This window comes from Solenopsis invicta, chromosome 12 (assembly GCF_016802725.1).
Source record: "Solenopsis invicta isolate M01_SB chromosome 12, UNIL_Sinv_3.0, whole genome shotgun sequence".
Lineage (NCBI taxonomy): Eukaryota > Metazoa > Arthropoda > Insecta > Hymenoptera > Formicidae > Solenopsis > Solenopsis invicta.
The window spans coordinates 13,587,107-13,609,151 of NC_052675.1; the positions used below are offsets into that span (position 1 = coordinate 13,587,107).

At 28.3% G+C, this 22,045-nt stretch overlaps 4 protein-coding genes across 15 annotated transcripts in view; 3 read left to right on the forward strand and 1 right to left on the reverse strand.

The window, feature by feature from the left end:
* The first annotated feature begins 195 nt into the window (after positions 1 to 195).
* LOC105198211 lies at positions 196 to 3,820 on the forward strand. The gene is made up of 3 exons (XM_011164865.3): positions 196 to 628; positions 3,125 to 3,281; positions 3,497 to 3,820. Exons 1-3 carry the CDS (start codon positions 497 to 499, stop codon positions 3,649 to 3,651), a joined length of 444 nt encoding a protein of 147 aa, XP_011163167.1. The 5' UTR covers positions 196 to 496; the 3' UTR covers positions 3,652 to 3,820.
* Positions 3,821 to 5,888: 2,068 nt separating this feature from the next.
* LOC120359273 overlaps positions 5,889 to 22,045 on the reverse strand; it is a 61,197-nt gene continuing 45,040 nt past the window's right edge. For 5 of the 9 annotated variants that reach the window (XR_005576078.1, XR_005576077.1, XR_005576073.1 and 2 more), the window contains 4 exons: positions 21,727 to 21,948; positions 13,643 to 13,852; positions 12,650 to 12,847; positions 5,889 to 6,717 (listed from right to left, as the gene is read on the reverse strand). Coding sequence is in view for 1 of the 9 variants with exons in the window: in XM_039456194.1 (XP_039312128.1) it covers positions 19,663 to 19,772; positions 21,727 to 21,948 (332 nt within the window). In the remaining 8 variants the exon portion in view is untranslated. Of the gene's footprint in view, positions 6,718 to 10,299; positions 11,303 to 12,649; positions 12,848 to 13,642; positions 13,853 to 19,126; positions 19,773 to 21,726; positions 21,949 to 22,045 lie in introns of those variants that run through there. The other 4 variants (XR_005576075.1, XR_005576074.1, XR_005576072.1 and 1 more) reach the window with 4 other exon arrangements.
* LOC113004326 lies at positions 7,921 to 10,022 on the forward strand. 2 transcript variants are annotated; one of them, XR_005576070.1, is made up of 4 exons: positions 7,921 to 8,323; positions 8,551 to 9,018; positions 9,278 to 9,377; positions 9,535 to 10,022. XR_005576070.1 is itself a non-coding variant. In XM_039456190.1 (2 exons), the coding sequence occupies exons 1-2, from the start codon at positions 8,014 to 8,016 to the stop codon at positions 8,982 to 8,984; spliced, it is 744 nt and encodes a 247-aa protein (XP_039312124.1). In that variant the 5' UTR covers positions 7,921 to 8,013; the 3' UTR covers positions 8,985 to 10,021. The 2 variants fall into 2 exon arrangements, 1 of the variants encoding a protein (XP_039312124.1); XM_039456190.1 differs by having other exon boundaries at positions 8,551 to 10,021.
* LOC105206341 (odorant receptor 43a-like) lies at positions 14,788 to 19,411 on the forward strand. 3 transcript variants are annotated; one of them, XM_039456156.1, is made up of 7 exons: positions 14,788 to 14,889; positions 16,259 to 16,528; positions 16,796 to 17,264; positions 17,514 to 17,619; positions 17,772 to 17,891; positions 18,947 to 19,102; positions 19,271 to 19,411. In XM_039456156.1, the coding sequence occupies exons 1-7, from the start codon at positions 14,865 to 14,867 to the stop codon at positions 19,322 to 19,324; spliced, it is 1,200 nt and encodes a 399-aa protein (XP_039312090.1). In that variant the 5' UTR covers positions 14,788 to 14,864; the 3' UTR covers positions 19,325 to 19,411. The 3 variants fall into 3 exon arrangements, with proteins under 3 accessions (XP_039312090.1, XP_039312088.1, XP_039312089.1); XM_039456154.1 differs by lacking the exon at positions 14,788 to 14,889 and having other exon boundaries at positions 16,122 to 16,528; XM_039456155.1 differs by lacking the exon at positions 14,788 to 14,889 and having other exon boundaries at positions 16,122 to 16,528; positions 17,520 to 17,619.

Here is a 22,045-nt window from a genome sequence, read left to right on the forward strand (position 1 = left end):
CAATGCAGATGCGGATTTTTTACGTTTGCGATATTTTTTATATTCACTTTTTACGATCGAAAGTGAAAAGGTCTCTCCGAGAAACGATAAGCTCACGAGTTCGGAGAAGTGATCAAGAGTCTGAAAGTTCCGCGCTATTTTCGCCTCAGCGAATAACTTCCATAAGAACTCCAAAAAAAACAGCGTGTTTTTATTACTGGCACCTGGGGCATTCAGTCCTCGTCTTGAATATCAATCGGGCGGTGGACTCTTTTCGAGGGTCATCCGCGAGAATTCGTCAGCCATGCACGGCCCTGCGAATCAAACGGACGGCATACGTGCCTTCGTCGCGGTCGCGTTTTTCTTATTTGTATTCCACGGGGAAGAAACACGATAGGGCCACCATCGGTGGAGAAATCATAAAAGAGCCATGTAGATAACGCACGCTCACCTTGACTCATCACCTGCCCTATAAAAGAGACGGACGCACCTCTCGATCCGATCAAACCGTATCGAAATGTCGCGTCCGATTGTTGTCGCCTTCGCGATTCTGGGCCTTCTGCAGGCGGTCATCGCCATTGACCTGTCGCTGTCGAAGAACATCCAGATTAACCTCGATGAAAAAGATATTGTGCCGAAAACGGACCTGGTGAGCTAATAATTCATTTTATTTTTCTCGAAAAGATGAAAATCCACGAGTATGCGTATAAATAGCACCATTAACGCGCCATTAAAGCATTTAAGCTCATTTGCGCTAATGTAGCTTCAAAACTTCAAACTCGGTTTAACTTATTTTCTATATTTTTCTAGTTCTAAAAATTAGAAAAAAATATGTTAAATCAAGTTCAAAATTAAGCTACACTGTGCAAATGGGTCTCTAAACATTTACATCAAATTTTAAAGTAAATTTCTTTATAATTTTATGTTATGTACACTGAAAAAAAGTTATACAAAAAAAGAGAATTATTCACAAGTCGATTTTTATTAGACAGTTTTGCTAAAATACAAAATGTGATATTTTATTGATTAGATAAGCAAAATTTTTTTATTAAATAAGCAAAATGATAAACTTGTTGATTCAATAATAGAATTTTATTTAGTTGCTCAGTTTATTTATAATAAATTCACTGAATTAATATTGGCGTTTATAATTAATGTTTTGATTGATCATATTTCAACAAATAGTTTGGAAGTTATTAACAAAATTTGGTTATTTATTCCAAACATTTCTTTTACAATTAGTGTACTTAATATATATAATAGTATGTTTATAATTTTTTAAATGTTTTTTTCTATTTCATGGCACATACAATTATAAATAGAATGTTAACTTATGTGACTTCTGATACACGCATTATAAATCGTCTAAAATTAAATTTTAATCTTCTCTTTAAAGAAGTATATGTATAATCCTTGATAGCAACGTGTCTGTATTGTTGCTTTTAAATTGCTCGCAATGAAATCATATGTCGCAATTAGAATTAACACAGCAACTGAGTTCACATTTATTAGCAAATTAATATTTTTATGGCAACTTATGACAACTTGCCAGCAACTTGGCACCACTTAACTTTAAAGTTAAGATAGCATGTATTGCTGATTATGATAGTTATAAGTTTATGCCCAAATTAAAGAGATGTTACATCTGTTTTTAAAATAATGAAGAAATTCTGAAAAAATACAAATGTTCTAATATTTGAAATTGATAAAAAGATTTAGCGCCTTTTTTTTATCTGAATCAAAAGTTATTTCAATAAGATTGTGAGAAAAATATTTAGTGAGATAGACCAAACGTTTAGTTAAATAGTGATATCAAATAAATTTTATAGTTATAACAAAATATGTAGTTGGACCAAACAATCTGTAATCTTAACAAACAATTGTTTTTATACAATTTATAATCAAAAGGTTCGTTAAGTGTAACTAAATTTTTGATACTAATAACTATACAAAGTTTATTTGATCACTATATTTAACTAAACGTTTAGTTGATTTTTCTTTCAGTGTAGCATGTTTCTACCTATAGAAAGCTAGAAAATATAAAATCCAAAATCAGGACATAAGACTTCGAAAGGATATTTTAGGCCAGTATTCATAGTTGATTCTTATTTTAAGGCCGTCTTAAATAACGTCTTAAATATAAGAATCGACTATGAATATCGACTTAAAAGATGTGTTTTACAAAATACCTTAATTTTGGATTATATGTAGTACTTACGAACGTATGACATTACAATACATGACAAAAAGAAAAATATCGAAAATACGATGAAAAAATTTAATTTCTTTTTTTATGCCATGTTTCGTTATAATGCTGAGTTCAGGTCTTCTGTAAATAAATAAAGATTACTGAAATTTAAAGTCCTGTCCTAATGTGTATTGTATATTTTTTGAATATTTTATTTATCTTTTACGTTTTTTATAATATCTTTGATTTAATTATTGTGAAAAATGCTATTTGCGCTCATTTTCTTCAAGTTAAATTCAAGGCATATTTACATCCAAGATTTTCCGTTGACAAGAGTATTGTAAAAATGAAAAATAATGGTAAATAAAGAAAATAAAATTATAAAATATAAATATTAACATTATTGAATAGTTTAATATGTATATATAATACCATTTATTTTTTTCATACAAAAAGTGTAAATATTAACATTTTCAATTTCAGTCACTTTTTGCAGAGACTACACGGATACATCTTTAAATGCATATGTCACTAATTGATAATTAAGTTTTTGTCCGAAAACAATAAGATTTTACTGATTTCAATTTAAAAAGTAATTAATTTAAATATTAGACGCGTATAAACATCAGTACGTCAAAATTATATATCACATATTATATGTTATATTAAATTTGATGTATATTATACATATATTATACTTATAATATAATATTATGAGTATTGTATATGTATATATAATAAATTATTTAATATATATAATATGTATATACATATCTATTTATATAATACATAAATAAATGTGTGAATACACACACACACACACACACACACACACACACACATTTTCTGCCATAATGTAAAAAATAATAATTATTTGTTACTTCGAAAAGAATATTTCCGACAAAATTTCTTAGTGCAATCACTAAGATAAATCTATGTCTTATGCTATGTCTGTAGAAAAATCTCGTTCCTGAGCCACATGCTGCCAACGAATTTATCGGAAACCTTGAAATTGGGACAAGATATGCCGATGAAAAAGTCTTCCGTCGAATTATCGAGTTTAACAATCCAACAAACACTGTTCAGACAACTACTCTAACGCTGACTGTTAATGGTAAGAAAACATTAACAAAAATCTGCAACTTGATTACAATTGATAAAAAATAAACGAATGCACCAGAAAATTGAAAGAAGATGCTGCCAATAATATAAAAGCAGTATAGTCAACTAAATATTAATTTATTAATTAAACATTATGTTAATTAAAGGGAATTACCTGCCTTGAGTAAAGTTTTTGATAAACAGTCTTAAATATTCCTCCTTGTGCAGGAATTCTTCATTACATTAGTGCGGTAAACCAGAACGGCAGCTACGCAGTAATATGCGACGAGGTGTCGACCCTGGGATCATCCCGTGGCTCCATCAAAGTTCGTGCTGCTGCCAACACGAAATCCTACGTTCTGATCGTTGCAGCAGCGCATTAAATAATCGTCTGAGGAATAGCGTTTATCATAATTCGCAAATTTGCAACAAAAAAATAAAACAAATTGCGTCTTTTTTTATATCCCGCAAAAATTTATTAACTGTGATAAGACATTTCTGTACTCTCATTATATTCTACACGAAAATAAAAGAGTCTTGATAAACCAGCAACAATATCGTCGTATTGCAATAAAATTCATATCTATATTTGTATTATAAAAAATTCTGCAGATTTCATCAATTATTATTTTGCGATACTTTTGATATAAAATAAATAAATCATTGATCGATTGTATAGACTATGATCTACGATATATGTAGTAAACTATTAGCATAGTACAGACATATCTATACTATGCTATTAGTCTCTTGCTGCAAGCTCTAAATTGCGACGTCTCTTTCCTCGGCAAAAAACTTTGCCATATGAAAAATGAACTTTCAGCCAGCTGGTCAGATTTCAATTATAAAACTTACGGTTTAATATAAGAGATCTGGAGCAAAAAAGTTAAAGATTTGTTATACCTATTGTAGATCGGAGGTAATGACCCGATTTTAGATAGGCGTGTAAAAATAGTCTGTGAAAGAACGGGAGACGTGATAAGTATTGCATAACAAACATGTCATTGAAAAATCATTTACGCGACTCACGTATCTGCGCTTCGGCATTGCCACGTGTGACAAATGCAAATTTCATGAATACCGTCTTCATGCTACACCACCGTGAGAACATTATTCTGTAAATTCAAAAACGAATCACGAAGCAATTTTTGTTTTAAAAAGTATTAGAAACAAACAAATGTGACACGAAGAAAGCACACATTTTATTTCAGAAGAACATTTACGAGTTGAACTAACTTCTTTTTTAAATCGAACGTTTATATATCATAATATTTTTATGCAATTTAAGATTTAAAATATGTAAACACTTTCAGAATTTAAGAGAAATCCTATATCGTTATGGACGTTATACGCGCATCAGAAATTCCTGTTCTAAGCGAAAACGAACGACGTCGTCAAATTTATCTTACTGTCTTCTTTTGATGAGGTTCATAAACGAGCAAGTTGAGAGTTAGATAAAACCACATGCCGAAACCATATTCAACATCCGACCGAACCAGTTCTTAAAACGTCTCAAATATTTTCCTCTCGAGTCGTTGGTTTCGCCAATACGCAAAACAAACATTTTATCATGGAATAAATCTTCATTTTTCTTTTTGTTGTTAATCACATATTTTAAGTATAACATATTTGAATTTCATAATTATTTAAAAATCTATTATGAAGCACGTACTCTTCGAACAAGAAGATAAAAAGTGGCATTTTTATCGACACTGCGTCATACGTATATGCTGAATGGAATAAAGAAAAAAAGTGTTGCACTAGTAGTCCGAAAAGCTTTCCTTTTGTTGTAAATGTTTTAATCTCAGAGATCTTTCATTCTTTTTAAAGTCAAAAACACGCGCATGTATGTTTCTTAGCACTATATGTAATTGGGATTAGCACTGACAAATATTCACTATTACTGTTATTTCTTCCCATCCTTCTCGTTACGTGGCTGCGCTTCGACTGCCTGGTGGAAACGACAGCTCGCCGCTATAGATTCATTAATAATGCATTGCCAAAATGTCCAGCAAACGGCAACCCTTTTCTCTCTTATCGACAAAATTTTTAGCAACGCAGAAAGAGTCTACAAGCTATACACTTTCCACGGGAAATTTTCATCAGCGTGGGTTGTTTCATCGAATGCTTCGAGTATGAGAAAGTTTTTTGTCATATACGTGGCAATTCTTTATCTGCTAGGTCTTCGGGACAATAAAAGCGATAAAAAACCAAAGGCTATAGAAAGACGGTTCTATAGACTGGGAACTTCGAATGCTTGCTTTCGTTCATTTGCCATTGTAATTTATACCCTTTTGTCATGCTCTCTTTTATATACCTGATATACCATAATCATACCTTTCCGTCAAATGATCACTTTGATGAGACGATAATCGCGTGTTCTTTCTGGTTATTGCAATATTTATGAGAGTACAACTACCCTCATGTTTGAAAACTCGGAAACGTGCGTGAAAAATGGTCAGAGAGAGTGGGGAAGATATTATTGACAAAGAAAAGACCCTTCTACCCTAGTAACCCTTTGATCAATATATCGTTCAAGCAAATATAATGATATTCTTTTTTGTTTTCAGTTAATATTAACAAAAAGTAGGTTTGAGATAAAATAATAATTTTTTAATAATTTATAATAATATACCATTATATTTTTCTTTGTAAAAGAAAGAAGTACAGAACAGTATCAGTGTACTGTATCAGTGTACTGTACGTATAATTAAAAAGCTCTATTTTTCTGCGTAATAATCACAAAAGAGATTGTATTCATTTTTTCTTCTACACTGTAAGATTAAAAATTGCTATAACAATAATCTTTTGAATCCCTTATACATCATGTGTCTTAAAAATTGCATTTTTATTACATGTACAGATTTTCTTATATCAATTATCAACCATATGGATAAGTATGTAAGTAATATAATAATATATACATATATAAATCTAATATTTAAGCAAAGTTATCTTCTTGTCATACGAAACTTTTCTATTTAATCCTTCTGTTTCTAAAATAACTTAATAAAATCAAAAATCAAAAGTGAATTAATTAATTTTGTTAACGGTCTAAAATATATTAATTAGACAATTATAAAGGTAAATTGTAAATATTAATAAAAAATTAATTAAAAAGTTTGTCCATGAGAAGTGATAATTATCAGTACTTATTAAACACCCTATACTTTGTTATTAATCTAGCATTTATTAATGTAATTATTAAGCTTATAATTAAAGAACAATAACTATCTTAAGTATTACAGTACCTTAAATACATGTAGATCTTAAATATTCTTGCTTAAACAGGAGTTTATGAATAATATTGTAACCGACAATGGCAGATATACAAAAGTAAACGAGTTAACGATTTGGGAGCAACCAGAAGTAGCATTAATTCCGTATCACATCCTGACTTGCAACATTAAATAATTATAAGAAAACAGTAAATGCCGCAGCTCGCCCATCTGTAACAAAAAATTAAGAAAAGTGTTTGTCACTTGTAATGAGTTACTAACTATAATAAAAATACACCCTTACTCAACACAAACAAAAAACGGTTTACTAGAGAGGCTAAAAGCAACATCATCGTCTGACAATTTACATTTACGTTTCATACAGTATAAAATTTTATTGGCAATTTATGATTGCACTTTTCTAGCCTATTAAATGCTAATAACAATAGAGACACGTTGTTATCTAGACACCAGTTTTTCTATTTTAAGCATTTTAATCTAAAGTCCATTCTGTTCCATGCATGATATGGACAATGTAGCATTTATCCTTGTTGTTCAAATGCTAAACAAGAATAATGCATTATGTATAAATACAATGCATTCTTAGAGTCTTTTTATTTCAGTCATAAATAACACGCGCGCACGTATGTCTTTAACACTCATTTAAAATCCCATACACAAATTGTCACTTTGAATTAACGGGAAGAGTCTCATCTTTCCTGTTCTGTGGTTGTACCTCGACTGACCGATGGAGACGATAGCCCGCAGCTATAGATTCATTAATAATGCACAATCTAAACGTTCAGCAAAACTGGCAACACTTTTCTCTCTGCGATAAAATTTTTTTAGTAAAACAAAAAAAATCCACAAATGTGCACTTTCTATGTGAAATTTTTAACGGCGTAATTCGTTTGTCTCATTATAAGCAAGGAACAGTTTTTATCTTATAAGCAATTGTGATCATTTATTTGCGACCTCTTTGGTAGCAAAGGAAAAAAGAATATAAAGCTATATTAAAAGTACAGTTACACAGATCGGAGAACTTTAAATGCTCGTTTCGCGGATCCCCTATTGTATTATAATTTATACATCACCCTTCCGTCGAAAAGTTCGACGAGACGATGATAGCATGTGTTCTTTCTGGTTGTTGCAATATTTACGATGGCGCAACATATCGTGTTTCATTGGAAATATTCGTCATAGCAACGTTTAGGAAGTGGGAATAATATTGCTGATAAAGCGAGATCAGTAACCACTTTGATCAATGGATCGTTCAAACGAATATAATGGTGTTTCTTTTCATCATCAATTAATAATTTAAACAAAAAATAGATTTAATATAAAATAATACTAAACAATAATACGTTATTGTGTGTGTGTGTGTGTGTGTGTGTATAATGAAAAATTTTTGTATTATTATATGTATATAATAATAATTAGACACAGTATTAAATAAAATTATGTGTAGTTGTATAATGGATTAAGTATAATTATATATTTTTTAAATATAATGTTATATACTTAAATATGATTACACATAAAAATTTTTTACTGGATGATTACGTAGATTTAGAATGGGCGATCGGCCTGCAACGCAGTATGTTGAAAATTGTGGGCTTATGGCCGCAACAGAGTCAAGATCAACATAAAGAATTCTTTTCAAAGTTTTGGATGTTATTTAATGCTACGATAATAATTTTCGTATTGGCTATACCTGCTTTAATAGAACTGATAAAAGTATGGGGTGACATGATACAGATAACGGAAAATTTACAATTTACCTTGCCTATTTTGACAACGACAATTAAAATCTTCATTATGTGGTACAAAAAAGGAGGTATTTTATTAATAAATAAATTCTTTAGTTTATATCTTGTAAATTTGTATGTTACTTGTTATTTTATTAAACAAAATAATATCATTTCCAAAAATATTAAATACTAATTACAACAAATATATAATTAAAATCAATTACTAATTACATTAAGAAAAAATATCAAGATAGTACAAAAATAATGTCTTTATATATATATATGTATATAATTATAAGCATTACTTTCCCAGATTTATCGATGTTGATTAACATGATTGTGAAAGACTGGATGCGAATAAAAATGAATGAAGAGCGAAAAATTATGCTTAAGAATGCCAGGATTACTCGCTTACTCGTCAAAGGCGGAATACTGATTTCAGTTGTCGCAGGGTTCACCAAAATCAGCGCTACACTTTTTAAACAATACTTCGGGCATGTGAGAAATCTCACTAATCTTGAAAGATCTTTACCCATGCCTGTATATTACTGGTACGATGTATATAGTAGCCCGAAATACGAGCTGACATATCTGACACAAATAATCGCGATGTTTGGATGCGGTATTGCTTACATCGCAACCGACAACTTCTTTGGATTACTGATCTTGCATGTGTGTGGTCAGATGGAGAATCTGCATCTGCGATTATTACATCGGGGAAGGATCGAGATTTCAGAGCAGTTTTAAAATACAACGTTAAAGACCACATCCGTTTAATCAGGTTCTCAAGAAAGAAAGTTATATTCAAATATGAATTGGTTGGATTTAATTTTTTCTTTAAAGAAATTTATTAAAAATGTACTACCAAAGATTTAATTACTAAAAGTACACGGTATATTTTTGTTTTCTTTTAACTTCCAAATTTTTTAAAAAATGTATCCCGAATGCAGTATTTTTAATATTTTTTATAATTTCAAGAAAACATTTTATTGTATTAGTGTTATCTGCTATATCTATTTTATATCATATCTAAATTGCAGATCTGTAGAAGCCATTGATGACTCTTTCAATTTATTGCTGCTTGGTGTAATGGGCTTCTTTAGCATAACAATCAGTCTTGTTGGATTTTTAATAGTTAATGTAAGTAAAAGTAATAATTTATTTGTTTGTATAACTTATATTACTAAAGTATATGTTAATATCTTATTCAGATGTTTTTCCTTCGCTATCATAATTATCTGATTTCTATACTATAATACATTTTAAAACATAATGTACTTAATTTACGTTAGTTTAGGCTACTGATCAAAATACTCACATGTCCATCACACAATTGGTTTGGTATATTTCCTCGGGTATATCTCTTTTAATGCACACTTGTCTTTATTGTGGAGTAGGTGAACTTCTCGTGATTCAAGCAAGTATAATAATTTTTGTAATAATAAAAACGATAAAGTGCAAATTATCTAATTCCATAATTTTTGGAATACCTTTATAATTTTGACTATACGTGTTACAATTATTTAAAAATTGTTATATAATTTTTACAAATTTAATAAAAATTTTAAAAAAACATTTAGTAAAATAGTCCTTTGTTTACTTGCATTAAATATATTCATTTATAATAATTTTAACGTTACAATTTTTGCTCGTTTAGTTTGGTCACTTTAATTTATACATTTAATAAATTTTATTGATGTTTATGCTGTGTTGTATATTTGCGCATTCGTGCTTAAATATAAACTTAATGCTTAATAGTAAACTATTTTCAACTTGTTTCTATTTTTTCCAATGTGATTTAAATTCAGAGTTCTTTCGAACTGCGTTTCACGAAACACAGTTTAATCTTGAAACAATTTGTTTTGCAATGCTTTAATTTTATTTCTTTGAAATCGATTAAACGTATATCTCATGCGTGCTAATTCAAATTATTATTAAGTGATTTGATTGATGAATAACTAATTTTAACTCCCCCCCCCTCCTCCTTTCACCGTCTAACGTAATTTAAAATACTTATACTTATGTATATGAAAAAAATATGCATACAATTTCTTACAATAAATTGTTTTTACCAGAGTTTAGAGTTTTTTGTTTTAAACGTTTATATTTCAAATTACAATTATTTTTTAATAGAGCACGTCTATACAAAAGAAAGAACCAAAAATTTTAATAAATTTTACAGAATAAAAGAAAATGCTACTTCAATCGTAGTTTAAATTCCGCTTACAAAATTAATTCACCGCTTTTACACCTTGTTTCTAATCCGTTTTTAATTTGTTCTGTCGGTTTTATAGCCATTTCTTACACCGTTAAAGCAAACGCAAGCTACTCTGAAGAAACATAACGAGTATATACAAGTATACATTATAATTATTTTTGAATAGGTTGTTCATAAACAGAGACTTTCTTATGAAGGATATGGAGCTTTTCACACCTAGAGTTCTCATGGATTCAATTCATGGATAGAATATATGTCAACCGGCACTTAAAACCGAAAATAGTTTAAAAAATTGGTTTTTATTTTTTTTACACGTTCCATTAAATTGAAAAATCTAAAAAAAAAATATGGAATATAATATATTATATAACTTATCAACTGAATGTTTTTTAGAAATGACCAATTTTTTTAGATCAAGAGAAAATGCAATTTAAAAAATTCTAGATTTTTTTTAAAACAGAATTTTCAGCTAGGATCGACAAAAGTCAGAGGTTATGCATATAGATACCTTTTATAATCATGAATTTTTATGTAAAGATTAATTTAGATGTAGTAAAGAAAGAAAGTATTAATGAAGAATCACATTTCTCGTGATATCTCGAAATTGTGGGAGTTTTTTAAAATGAAACATGGCACAAAATTTCTTTATCCGGATGGATATTTTACCTTACATAACGATTGGTTACGTGCGGGATCCCAAATCACTCTTCTTATTACGCTATACCTTTTAGCACACATAGCACGTTTTTATCACTTAAAAAACACAAGTATATTACTACTACTCGGATGTACTCGTATGCAACCCGCTTTACCCACCCATTTTTCCATGAAATTTCCTGTTTGCGACCTGAAAAAAGAGTCATATTTATTGATCCAAATGTATGTTTTCACTACTCAAGTAACTGTTCTTGCAGGTTAAAAACGGTAAAATATTTTTGAAAGGGTTTAAATTTTGAACCACGTTGGAGAAAATAAGCATTAAGAGAATGCTATAGTTATTCTTTTACCGATTAAACACGATTTTTTTCAGCACGTTATTTTCCTAATTGTATTTACATTTAGACTTTTTTAATTCTTTTCTGCAATTAAAGTATAGACACAAATATAACTCAAGCCGGTCAACTTTGAGCAAAAAACAAAAAAAAATTTTTTTCTTCTTTTTTCATCTAGTCTTAGTACAATATAGCCTGTATGTATGTACACCTATCAATGTGTATCAATTGCTTAATACAAAAAGAGTGCATGCGCGCATGGATATATGTGCACTTGTCAATACATTCAATTCTCAATAAATCAAATTATCACTTTTATATAATAAAATAATATAACTTAAATAATTATATCATTTTCTATTTTTTCCTATTTCTTCTCCATTAATTTAATTTTTCAACAATTAATGAATATAAAATGTACTTTTTTTTTAGTGTAAAAAAATACATAATGCTACATATGAATGTATATGGTATACTTTAGAGCCGAAAGCAGCAAGAAATTTGGCATTAATTATGCTCTGTGCAAGGAAACCACTCAATATCACAGCGGGAAAAATATTCCCAATGACAATGTCTACATTCTGCAGCGTGAGTTATATGAAGCATATAAAATATGAGATTATTTTTTCCTTATTTTACTTAAGTCATGATACAAAATGTATTTTTTGAGATTATTATATATATTATAACTTCTTAATATATACGTATATCTTTAAAGTCTTCAGTACTTTACTGTTAAAAAATCAAACATTTCAGTTATTAAAAACGTCGGCGGGTTATGTCTCTACTTGCCGTACGAAAGTAATGACAAAAAATTATGGGATAAATCGGTACGTTGCATGTTTAACATATAAGATAATATAAAATTAAAAATAAATTATTTACATGACTACGCTGTGCATTAATTTTATAATTACATTTGGCCATAATTCCATACATAGCCATCTTTTCAATTATTTTACCTACAATTTGTCAACAAAGCTTACTAACATATTATGTCATCAGAGTAGTGGTAAAAATCGAACAGAATCTGCGTGCGCGGGTAATTTGATGATAGGCTAGTAGTAAAAATCGAACAAAAACCGCAAGTCTTGTTCGATTAGAATTGCCAGTCGATTGGAATAATATAATCAGCTTTATTATATTTTTTATGTCATTTTACGATATCTTCTGATATTAGAGATTACATGTGAAATTATTACCTTTTGTCATTAAAAATTAGTAGCACATTCTCTGCTCGAAATTTGCCTCTGCAGATTTTGCTATATAATCCACATTAAATACTATATAATTTCTTGTAAGCTGCATTGATCTTCTTCCTTGCAAAGCAGTTTATCATTGTATTTGTATGGTAAACGACAACGTGCAGCTGTACAATGATACGCAACAAGCTGATGATTCTGGGAAAAAGTTAATTAAGTTAAAATAAGTTAGTTGAATTTGATCATTTTTTTTACTATTATAATTAATATGTAATAAAAAAATTATTATTTTTAATTGGTATGTTATAAGCAAATTGCTTTGTTTCTTATTTTAATGAAAATTTAATTACATTATCAGTTACCGCAATCAATTATTCTATTTACAAAAGTTATTAAATTTATTTTTTTTTTAAATTTGAAAAAAAACATCTATAAAAATTTATAAGTGAAGAAGGTTTATTTAATTTGCGATATTGAAAAATCACTTATAGTATTCTCAATGTCCGCTTTGATCAAAACAGCCTTTCTCGCTTATCAATTTGCGTTATACATTAATCGACCGAATTCAACTTACTACTTTTTGTGAAATTTATTTAATCATTATTTTTCTTTTTTGATATATTATTTTTCAAATTTTTATGTCGTAAATGAATTAAGAAAAGTTGTATAATTTTAATATATCAAGATTGTAATTAAAATTGAAATTGTTTAAGAAACATAGACGACCTGTAATTAAGAATTAATACATTTAATTTTCAATAAATTTCATTTCTGTCTAATAAAAAATATGATTGAAATAATCCAATGTCTCATCGTTTATTCAAATAATTTAATAATTTTTTTACAATCAATCAATGAATATAAGATGTACTATTAAAATACAATTAAATTTAACGAGATTAAACTTGTTTACGAGAATTAATAATTACTAGTAATGAGGTAATTAATAATTATTCATGAATCAAGCATTAACTACCTAAAGTATTACAGTACCTTGTAAGCATGCTGATCTTAAATATTTTTTCTTGAATAGAAGTTCAAGATTAATATTTTAAACGACAATGGTAGATACACAACAATACGCTACGTTGACGATTTTGAGAGCACTGATCAGAAGTAACATCAATTCCGCACCAAATTTTACATTGTAGTAACACATTAAATAGTGATACAAAAAAGAAATAGTTGTCATATCTCGCACTTCTGTAACAAAAAAATTAAAAAAATGTCATTCGTTTTTTATTAGTAACCAGAGTTATTATTAGTGATAAAAAATGTTTGTATTTTTATTGTATCCTTATTCAACAACAACGTAGAATTTGCTAGAGAGATGAACAGCAACATCGTTGTACGACACATTCACATTTATGTTTATAGAACAAAAATCAATACCTATAGATACACTGTTCTAGCTTTTTAAATGTTAAGCGTTCCTTAAAATGCATTCCGTTTCACTCATGATATAGATACTGCATCATTTATTCTTATTGTTCCAATATTAAACAAGGATAAATAATGCATCATGCATAAAATAGAATGCATTCTTAATATTTTCTTATTTAAGTCATAAATAACACGCGCACATATGTCTTTAGCACTCATTTGAAATCCCATACACAAATTGTCACTTTAAATTAACAGGAAGAGTCCCATCCTTCCTGTTCTGTGGCTATGCCTCGACTGACTGATGGAGACAATAGCTTGCAGCTATAGATTCATTAACAATTCACCGTCTAAATGTTCAGCAAAACTGGCAACTCTTTTCTCTCTATGATAAAATTTTTTTGCCGCACAAAAAATATCTACAAATGTGCACCTTCTATGTAAAATTTTCAACGGCTTGATTCGTTTTCTTATTATGAGCATGAGAGAGTTTTTATCTTATACGCAATTGTGGCTATATATCTGCAATGTTCTCTGTAATAAAAGGTAAAAGAATATAAAACCATAAAAAAAACACAGTTGAACAGATCGGTGAACTTTTAATACTCGTTTCGCGAATCCCCTATTGTATTATAATTTATACATCGCACCCTTCCGCCGAATGAAAACTTCGACGAGACGATAATAGCAGGTGTTCTTTCTGGTGGTTGCAATATTTACGACGGTATATCGTATCATGTGTCAAGAATTTCGTTGAAAATATGCGTCATAGCAACGTTTAGGAAGTGGGGATCATCGCTGCTGAAGCGAGACCAGTAACGCTTTGACCAAAATGGATCGTTCAAGCGAATATAATGGTCTTTTTTTTTATTATCCGTTAATAGTTTTAATAAAAAATACGTTTAATATAAAATAATATTTTTCGGTAACATAATAATAAATCATTTTCTTACTTATTAAATATATATTTATAACAAAAAAACATATTGGAATGCGAGGTGCAATAAGACATTTCGAATTTCGACGCTGAAAACAACACTTCCTTTAATGAACATATTACAAGTGAAAAGTTTCACTTTATGATCAAATTATTACGTCTGTAATTCAACATTTACAAAATAAATAATTTCTATATTGTCAAAATTTATAGAAAATCTTATTGTACTTTGCAATCCAATATATCTTTCTCACATTTACTTTTTCAATAGATTCTCGAATTAATCGATATATTTCAAATTCCATGGCTATGAGATTTATTTAAACGTGACAGAATTATGTTAACTCTTATGTATATATTTAGTACCTCAATTCAAAAAATTAAATTTTTTTGCAACAAGTTAACTTAAACCTCATCAATATTTTTTATTTTTATCTAATATAAGTAACATACAATGACAAAAATTTAAAGTAAATGAGAAATAAGTAACATAAGATAAAAAATTTAACATGTTACTTTTACTATTTTGTGCATGATAACAATATTTTTAAAAATCAAGTACAAGTGATATTAATCAATTTTTAAACAATCAATACAAGTGATAATAATATAATATAAATAATAATAAGTTATGTATAAAATTGTGTTATAGTATTAAATAATAATTGAGTCCCCCATAGCACATATTATCCATAAGACGTTTTTAAGTCATATGAAGGTCTTTTGAACGTCCCATGGATATCCCTAAGAGGTATGTGCTATGTGGAATAGAGAATTCTAATAAACCTTAATTGCACTAAAAATTATTTTATATATAATTATATATAAATAAATATACATACATACATACATACATACATACATACATATATATATATATATATATATATATATATATATATGTATGTATGTATGTATGTATGTATGTATGTATATTTTTATATATATATATATATATATATATATATGTATATGTGTGTGTGTGTGTGTGTGTGTGTGTGTGTGTGTGTGTGTGTGTGTGTGTGTGGTGTGTGTGTGTGTGTGTGTGTGTGTAATATGTATATATATGGATAAGTATATATTTATTTATCTATATATTTATATACTTATATACATAATGAGAAATTTATCTATTATTACGTATAATAATTAGAGACAATGTTAAATAAAATTATGAATCATTATATAATAAATTATATATATTTATATATTTTTATATATAACGTTATGTGACGTTATGTATTTAAATATGATTACATATAAAAATTTTTTACCAAATGATTACTTAGATTTAGAATGGGCGATCGGTCTGCATCGCGGTATGCTGAAAATTGTGGGCTTATGGCCGCAACACAACCAAGATCAATATAAAGAATTCCTTTCAAAGTTTCGGATGTTATTTAATGCTACGATAATAATATGCGTATTGACTATACCAGCTTTAGCTCAACTAATGAAAGTATGGGGCAACATGATCCAATTATTAGATAATTTGCAATTCTCCCTGTCTTTTTTAGTAACGGCACTTAAAATCTTCATTATGTGGTACAACAAAGGAGGTATTTTATTAATTAACAAATTCTTCAATGCAATTCTTGTAGATTTTTATGTTATTTGTTATTATATTAAACAAAATATTTTTATTTTTGGAAATATTAAATGTTAATTGCAACAAATATATAATTAAAATCAATTACTGATTAAAATACAAAAAAATATTAAGATAATACAAAAATAATGTCTTTTTGTGTATGTGTGTGTATATGTGTATATATATACACATACACACATGTATAAATAATTATAAGCACACATTACTATTCCAGCTTTATCGCTGTTAATTGATATGATTGTGAAAGATTGGATGCGAGTGAAAATGGATGAAGAGCGAAATAACATGCTTAAGAATGCCAGGATCACCCGCTTATTCGCCAAAAGCGGAATATTGATTACAATTCTCGCAGGACTCAGCAGAATCAGCTCTGTATTTTTTAAACAATACTTTGGTCATGTGAGAAATCTCACTAGTTTTGAAAGATCTTTACCGCTTCCTGCGTACTACTGGTACGATGTATCTAGTAGTCCGAAATACGAACTAATATATCTGGCACAAGCAATTGGGTTATTTGTATGCGGTCTCACTTACATCGCGGTCGACAACTTCCTTGGATTACTGATTTTACATGTATGTGGTCAGATGGAGAATCTATATCTGCGATTATTTCATCTGGGGAAGGATCCGGATTTCAGAGCAGTTTTAAAGTGCAACGTTAAAGACCACATTCGTTTAATCAGGTTCTCAAGAAAGAAAGTTATATTCAAATATGAATTGGTTGGATTTAATTTTTTTTTTAAAGAAATTTATTAAAAATGTACTACCAAAGATTTAATTACTAAAAGTACACGGTATATATTTGTTTTCTTTTAACTTCTAAATTTTTTAAAAAATGTATCCCGAATGCAGTATTTTTAATATTTTCTATAATTTCAAGAAAACATTTTATTGTATTAGTGTTATTTCTTATTTTATATCATATCTAAAAGTTGCAGATCTGTAGAAACCATTGATGACACATTCTATTTATTGCTGCTAGGCATGATATGCTTTTTTAGCATACTATTCAGTTTTTATGGATTTCTAGTTATTAATGTAAGTAAAAATAATAATCTTTTTGCATAACTTTTTTGATTAAACTGTAAGTTAATATCTTATTAAGATGTTTTTCTTCCGCTTTATAATTATTAGATTTTTATACTATAATACATTTTGGAACACAATGTACTTAATTTACATTATTTTAGGCTGTTAATCAAAATGCTCACATGTCTATCACACAATTGGCTTCACATATTTCTGCGTGTATATCTCTTTTAATTCACACTTGTCTTTACTGTGCAGTAGGCGAACTTCTCGTGATTCAAGTAAGTGTAATAATTTCTATAATAATAGTAACGACAAGGCGCAAATTATCTAATTCAATAATTTAAAATATGTTTATAATTTTGACTGTACATATCACAATTATTTAAAAATTGTTATATAATTTTTGTTGACTTAATAAAAATAAAAAAAAATTTTTTGTGAAGTATATGAATAAAATTGGTAGATTCTTTGTTTAATTGCATCAAATATATACGTTTATAATAATTTTAACTTTACAATTTTTCTCGTTTAGAGAGAGTTTGGTCTTTTCAACTTAGACATTTAATAAATTTTATTGATGTTTATATTGTGTTGTATGTGCACACGCGTATTTAAAGTAATGTTACGAACTATTTTGAAATTATTTCTGTTTTCTGTAATGTAATTTAAGTTCAGAATTCTTTTGAACTGCGTTTAACTAAACAGTTTAATCTTGGAACAACTTGTTTGGTAATGTTTCAACTTTATCTTCTTTGTAATCAACTGAATATATACGTTCTTCATGCGTGCTAATTCAAATTATTATTTAGTGATGTGATTGTTGAATAGCTAATTTAAATAAACCACCCAATTGTCTAACCTAATTTAAAATATTTATACATATATAAAAATAATAAACATATAACTTCTTATAATAAATTATATTTATCAAAGTTTAGAGTTTTTTGTTTTAAAGATGCATATTAAATTTTTTTTTAATAAAGCAAATTTATAAAACAAAAACCAAAAAGTTTAGTAAATTTTACAGAATAAAAGAAAATGCTACTTTGCCTAACTTTAAATGTATTTTAGTACTTACTTACTATTAACTTATGGGTACGTGGTACGATGTAATATTCAGGTATTCGTAAGAAATTTGCATCGAAAGGAATGACACGCGCGCGTGCGTGTGTGCACTTGTCAATGCATTCAAATCTCAATAAACCATTACTTCATGTAATAAAATAATATAACTGAAGTATTTATATTGTTTCCTACTTCTTCCTATTTCTTCTCCATTAGATTAATTTAATAATTTTTTAACATATTAATGAATATAAAATATAATTTTTAGTGTGGAAAAATACATAGTGCTACGTATGAATGTGTATGGTACACTCTAGAGCCAAAAGCAGCAAGAGATTTGACATTAATTATGCTCTGTGCAAAGAAACCACTCAATATCACAGCGGGAAAAATGTTTCCAATGACAATGTCTACATTCTGCAGCGTGAGTTATGTGAAGCATATAAAATATGAAATTATTTTTTCTTTATTTTACTTAAGTCATGATACAAAATGTATTTTTTAAGATTATTATATATATTATAACTTCTTAATATATACGTATATCTTCAAAGTCTGCAGTACTTTACTGTTAAAAGATCAAACATTTCAGTTATTAAAAACGTCGGCGGGTTATGTATCAGTTTTACTTGCCGCTCGAAATTAGTAACAAATAATTACAGGATGAATCGGTAGGTTTGCTTGTTTATTATGTGATGTAATGATGTAGAAATAAAAATTGTTTTCATAAATACGCTACGCATGAACTTGATAATCAGATTTTGATGGCAGATTTATAGTGATTTGCTTACAATTTGCATCAAGTAAGCTTCTTGACATGTTATGTCATCAGATTAGTAATATTATAGAAATTGGACAGAATCTACACTTGCGAGCAATTTGACGGCAAATTAGTAATGCAAATCAAACAAAAACTGTAAATTTTGCTTAATTAGGTACTGCTACTAGACGTTTGTTATAATATGACCAGTTTTATTATAAGTACTATACGATTCCTTCTAAGCTGCGTTGATCTTCCTTGCGAAGCAGTTCATCATTGTATTTGTATGGTGACGACAAGATGTTATGCAATGGTATGCAACAAGCTGATGATTCTGGGAACAACAATCAATGGCAATATCAATGCTGTGTCTCTGTCAAATCCGATATTTTTCACGTTGCAGAAATGCATCAAACAATCAGCAGATTCAAAAAGCAGTAGATGTCTATCAGCTTGCAAAAAACGAAGAAAAATAGCTTTTTTTTACAAGAAGTTTATATAAACTAAAAATTATAAAATCATTTAAAAGTATTCTTAAAATCTGCTTTGACCGAAGCGGCATTTTTTGCTTATTAATTTGCGTTATCTATAAATAGGTCGAATTCAATTTCTAATATTTTACTACTGTTTGTAAAAATTATTTAATTAATTTTCTTTTTCAGTACATTTTTTTCCAAATTTTTAAGTCGTGAAAGAATTACAAAAAGTTGTATAATTTTAATATATTAAAATTGTAATCAAAACTGTAATGGTTTAAAAGAATCAATATATTTAATTTTTAATTTCTCTATTTATAAATTATTTTAAAATTTTTAAATAAATTTAATTTTTATGTAATAAAGAAATATAGCTAAAATAATCCTATTTCTTATTATTTATTTATATAATTTAATATTATAATTTTTTTTACAATCAACCAATGAATACAAGATGTATTTTTTTAGTTTGAAAAAATACAAAAGTCATAAGCGCTTTTTTATCTCACGCATCTTTGACTTTAATTTGTTTTTGTGTATGTCTCTTAAGTTTAGTCGAATCCAATCGTATTATAAAGATTATAATTTTCTTTTGTATGTATCAATGCGGTATATATAATTAAAAAGCTCTATTTGTTTGCTTTTTCATAAATCGATAGTACAACTCTTCAAGAATATGTTCCTAAAATTTCAAAGCGAAATTCAAAGTCCTCTGGTAGATACAGCGCTAATGACCGGAGCGCGACGCGCAGGTAAACGGGCTAGGTTCGGAGCACGCTTCACCTCGTCGTTTTCTTCCATTCAGCGACAAAATACGTTTCTTAGACAAGTATAGATCAGCATTTATGTATATCTGGTTTGAGTAGCACAAAAGAAAGCTTCAATTCCACTATATGGAAACTGGCGCCAAAGCATCTCAATTGCGGTGTAAAAATTGTTAACATTGTCGCTTTTCTTGTCGCCGGCATTTTTAATGAAAACTATTTTGCGGTTTTAAAAGTAATCAATGCAATGGACATTGTTATTGGACCAGAGTGCAAACTTTACGCAAATATATATGATGCGCAACAAATATCAAGACAGAAGCATCGATAGCAGAGTTGTACAAAAGAAGCCAAAACGCTCGTAAGCTGGCCCGAATAATTGAAAATGACCAATGAAGAAGTTAAGGGGTTACTGGAATAGTTGATTAGTCTCCAAGCATTGTAAGTATTCAATAATTACAAATTTTTTACACCGAAAACTTTAAACGCGTTTTTCTTGAAATCAGTTTGTTGCATTTTCTTCAATTTTGTGTACACAATTAAAGAAAAACTATTTCACCGATCGACTTTGTACAAAGCTCGTTAATTAACTAAGAATCAACTGTTTTATTTGAACTAAAAACGTTAAAAAAAATTAACAATAACAATTTTTTTGCATAAAATAATGGACATTACCTAGTAAAAATCAAAATTTTTTTCAAAGTCGCACAAAATTTTAATTTATATATATATTTTTTAATTTTTTTAGTTTATATAGAATAAAACAATATGAAAATTATAAATGTTTGTTGTTTTTTTGTTTCAAACAAGAATAAAAAATCTGAGAATGTACACAAACATCGACGACGTTCCCAATTCAAGATTTGTTTTTTTACAAATAATAATGCTTTTTTTAAATAAAAAAAATTTTTTGTATTTTACAATAGTTGTACTACAACGTGCAAAAAGTATAAAAACCATTAACATTATTCTTCCTTTAGAAAAAAATTATAAAAATGACTTTTTTTTGACGTTCTAAATCAGGGTATCCCCTTAAGTATTACCGTACCTTGTAGACATGTTGATCTTAAGTATTCTTTCTTGAGCAGAAGTTCATGTATAAATATTGTAAACGACAACGGCAGGTGTGCAATAGTAAGCAACGAGTTCACGATTTTGTTATCAATAACCAGAAGTAGCATCAAGTCTGCACCAAATCCTAACTCATATCGTAGTAATCCATAAAATAATTGTAAAAATATCAGTAGTTGTTTATCATACGATCGTACATCTGTAACAAAAAATTTGTAAAAATGTTATTCGTTTTTTATTTCTAACCAGAGTTATTAACTCTGATAAAAAATATTTTTAATCTTATTGTAACCTTA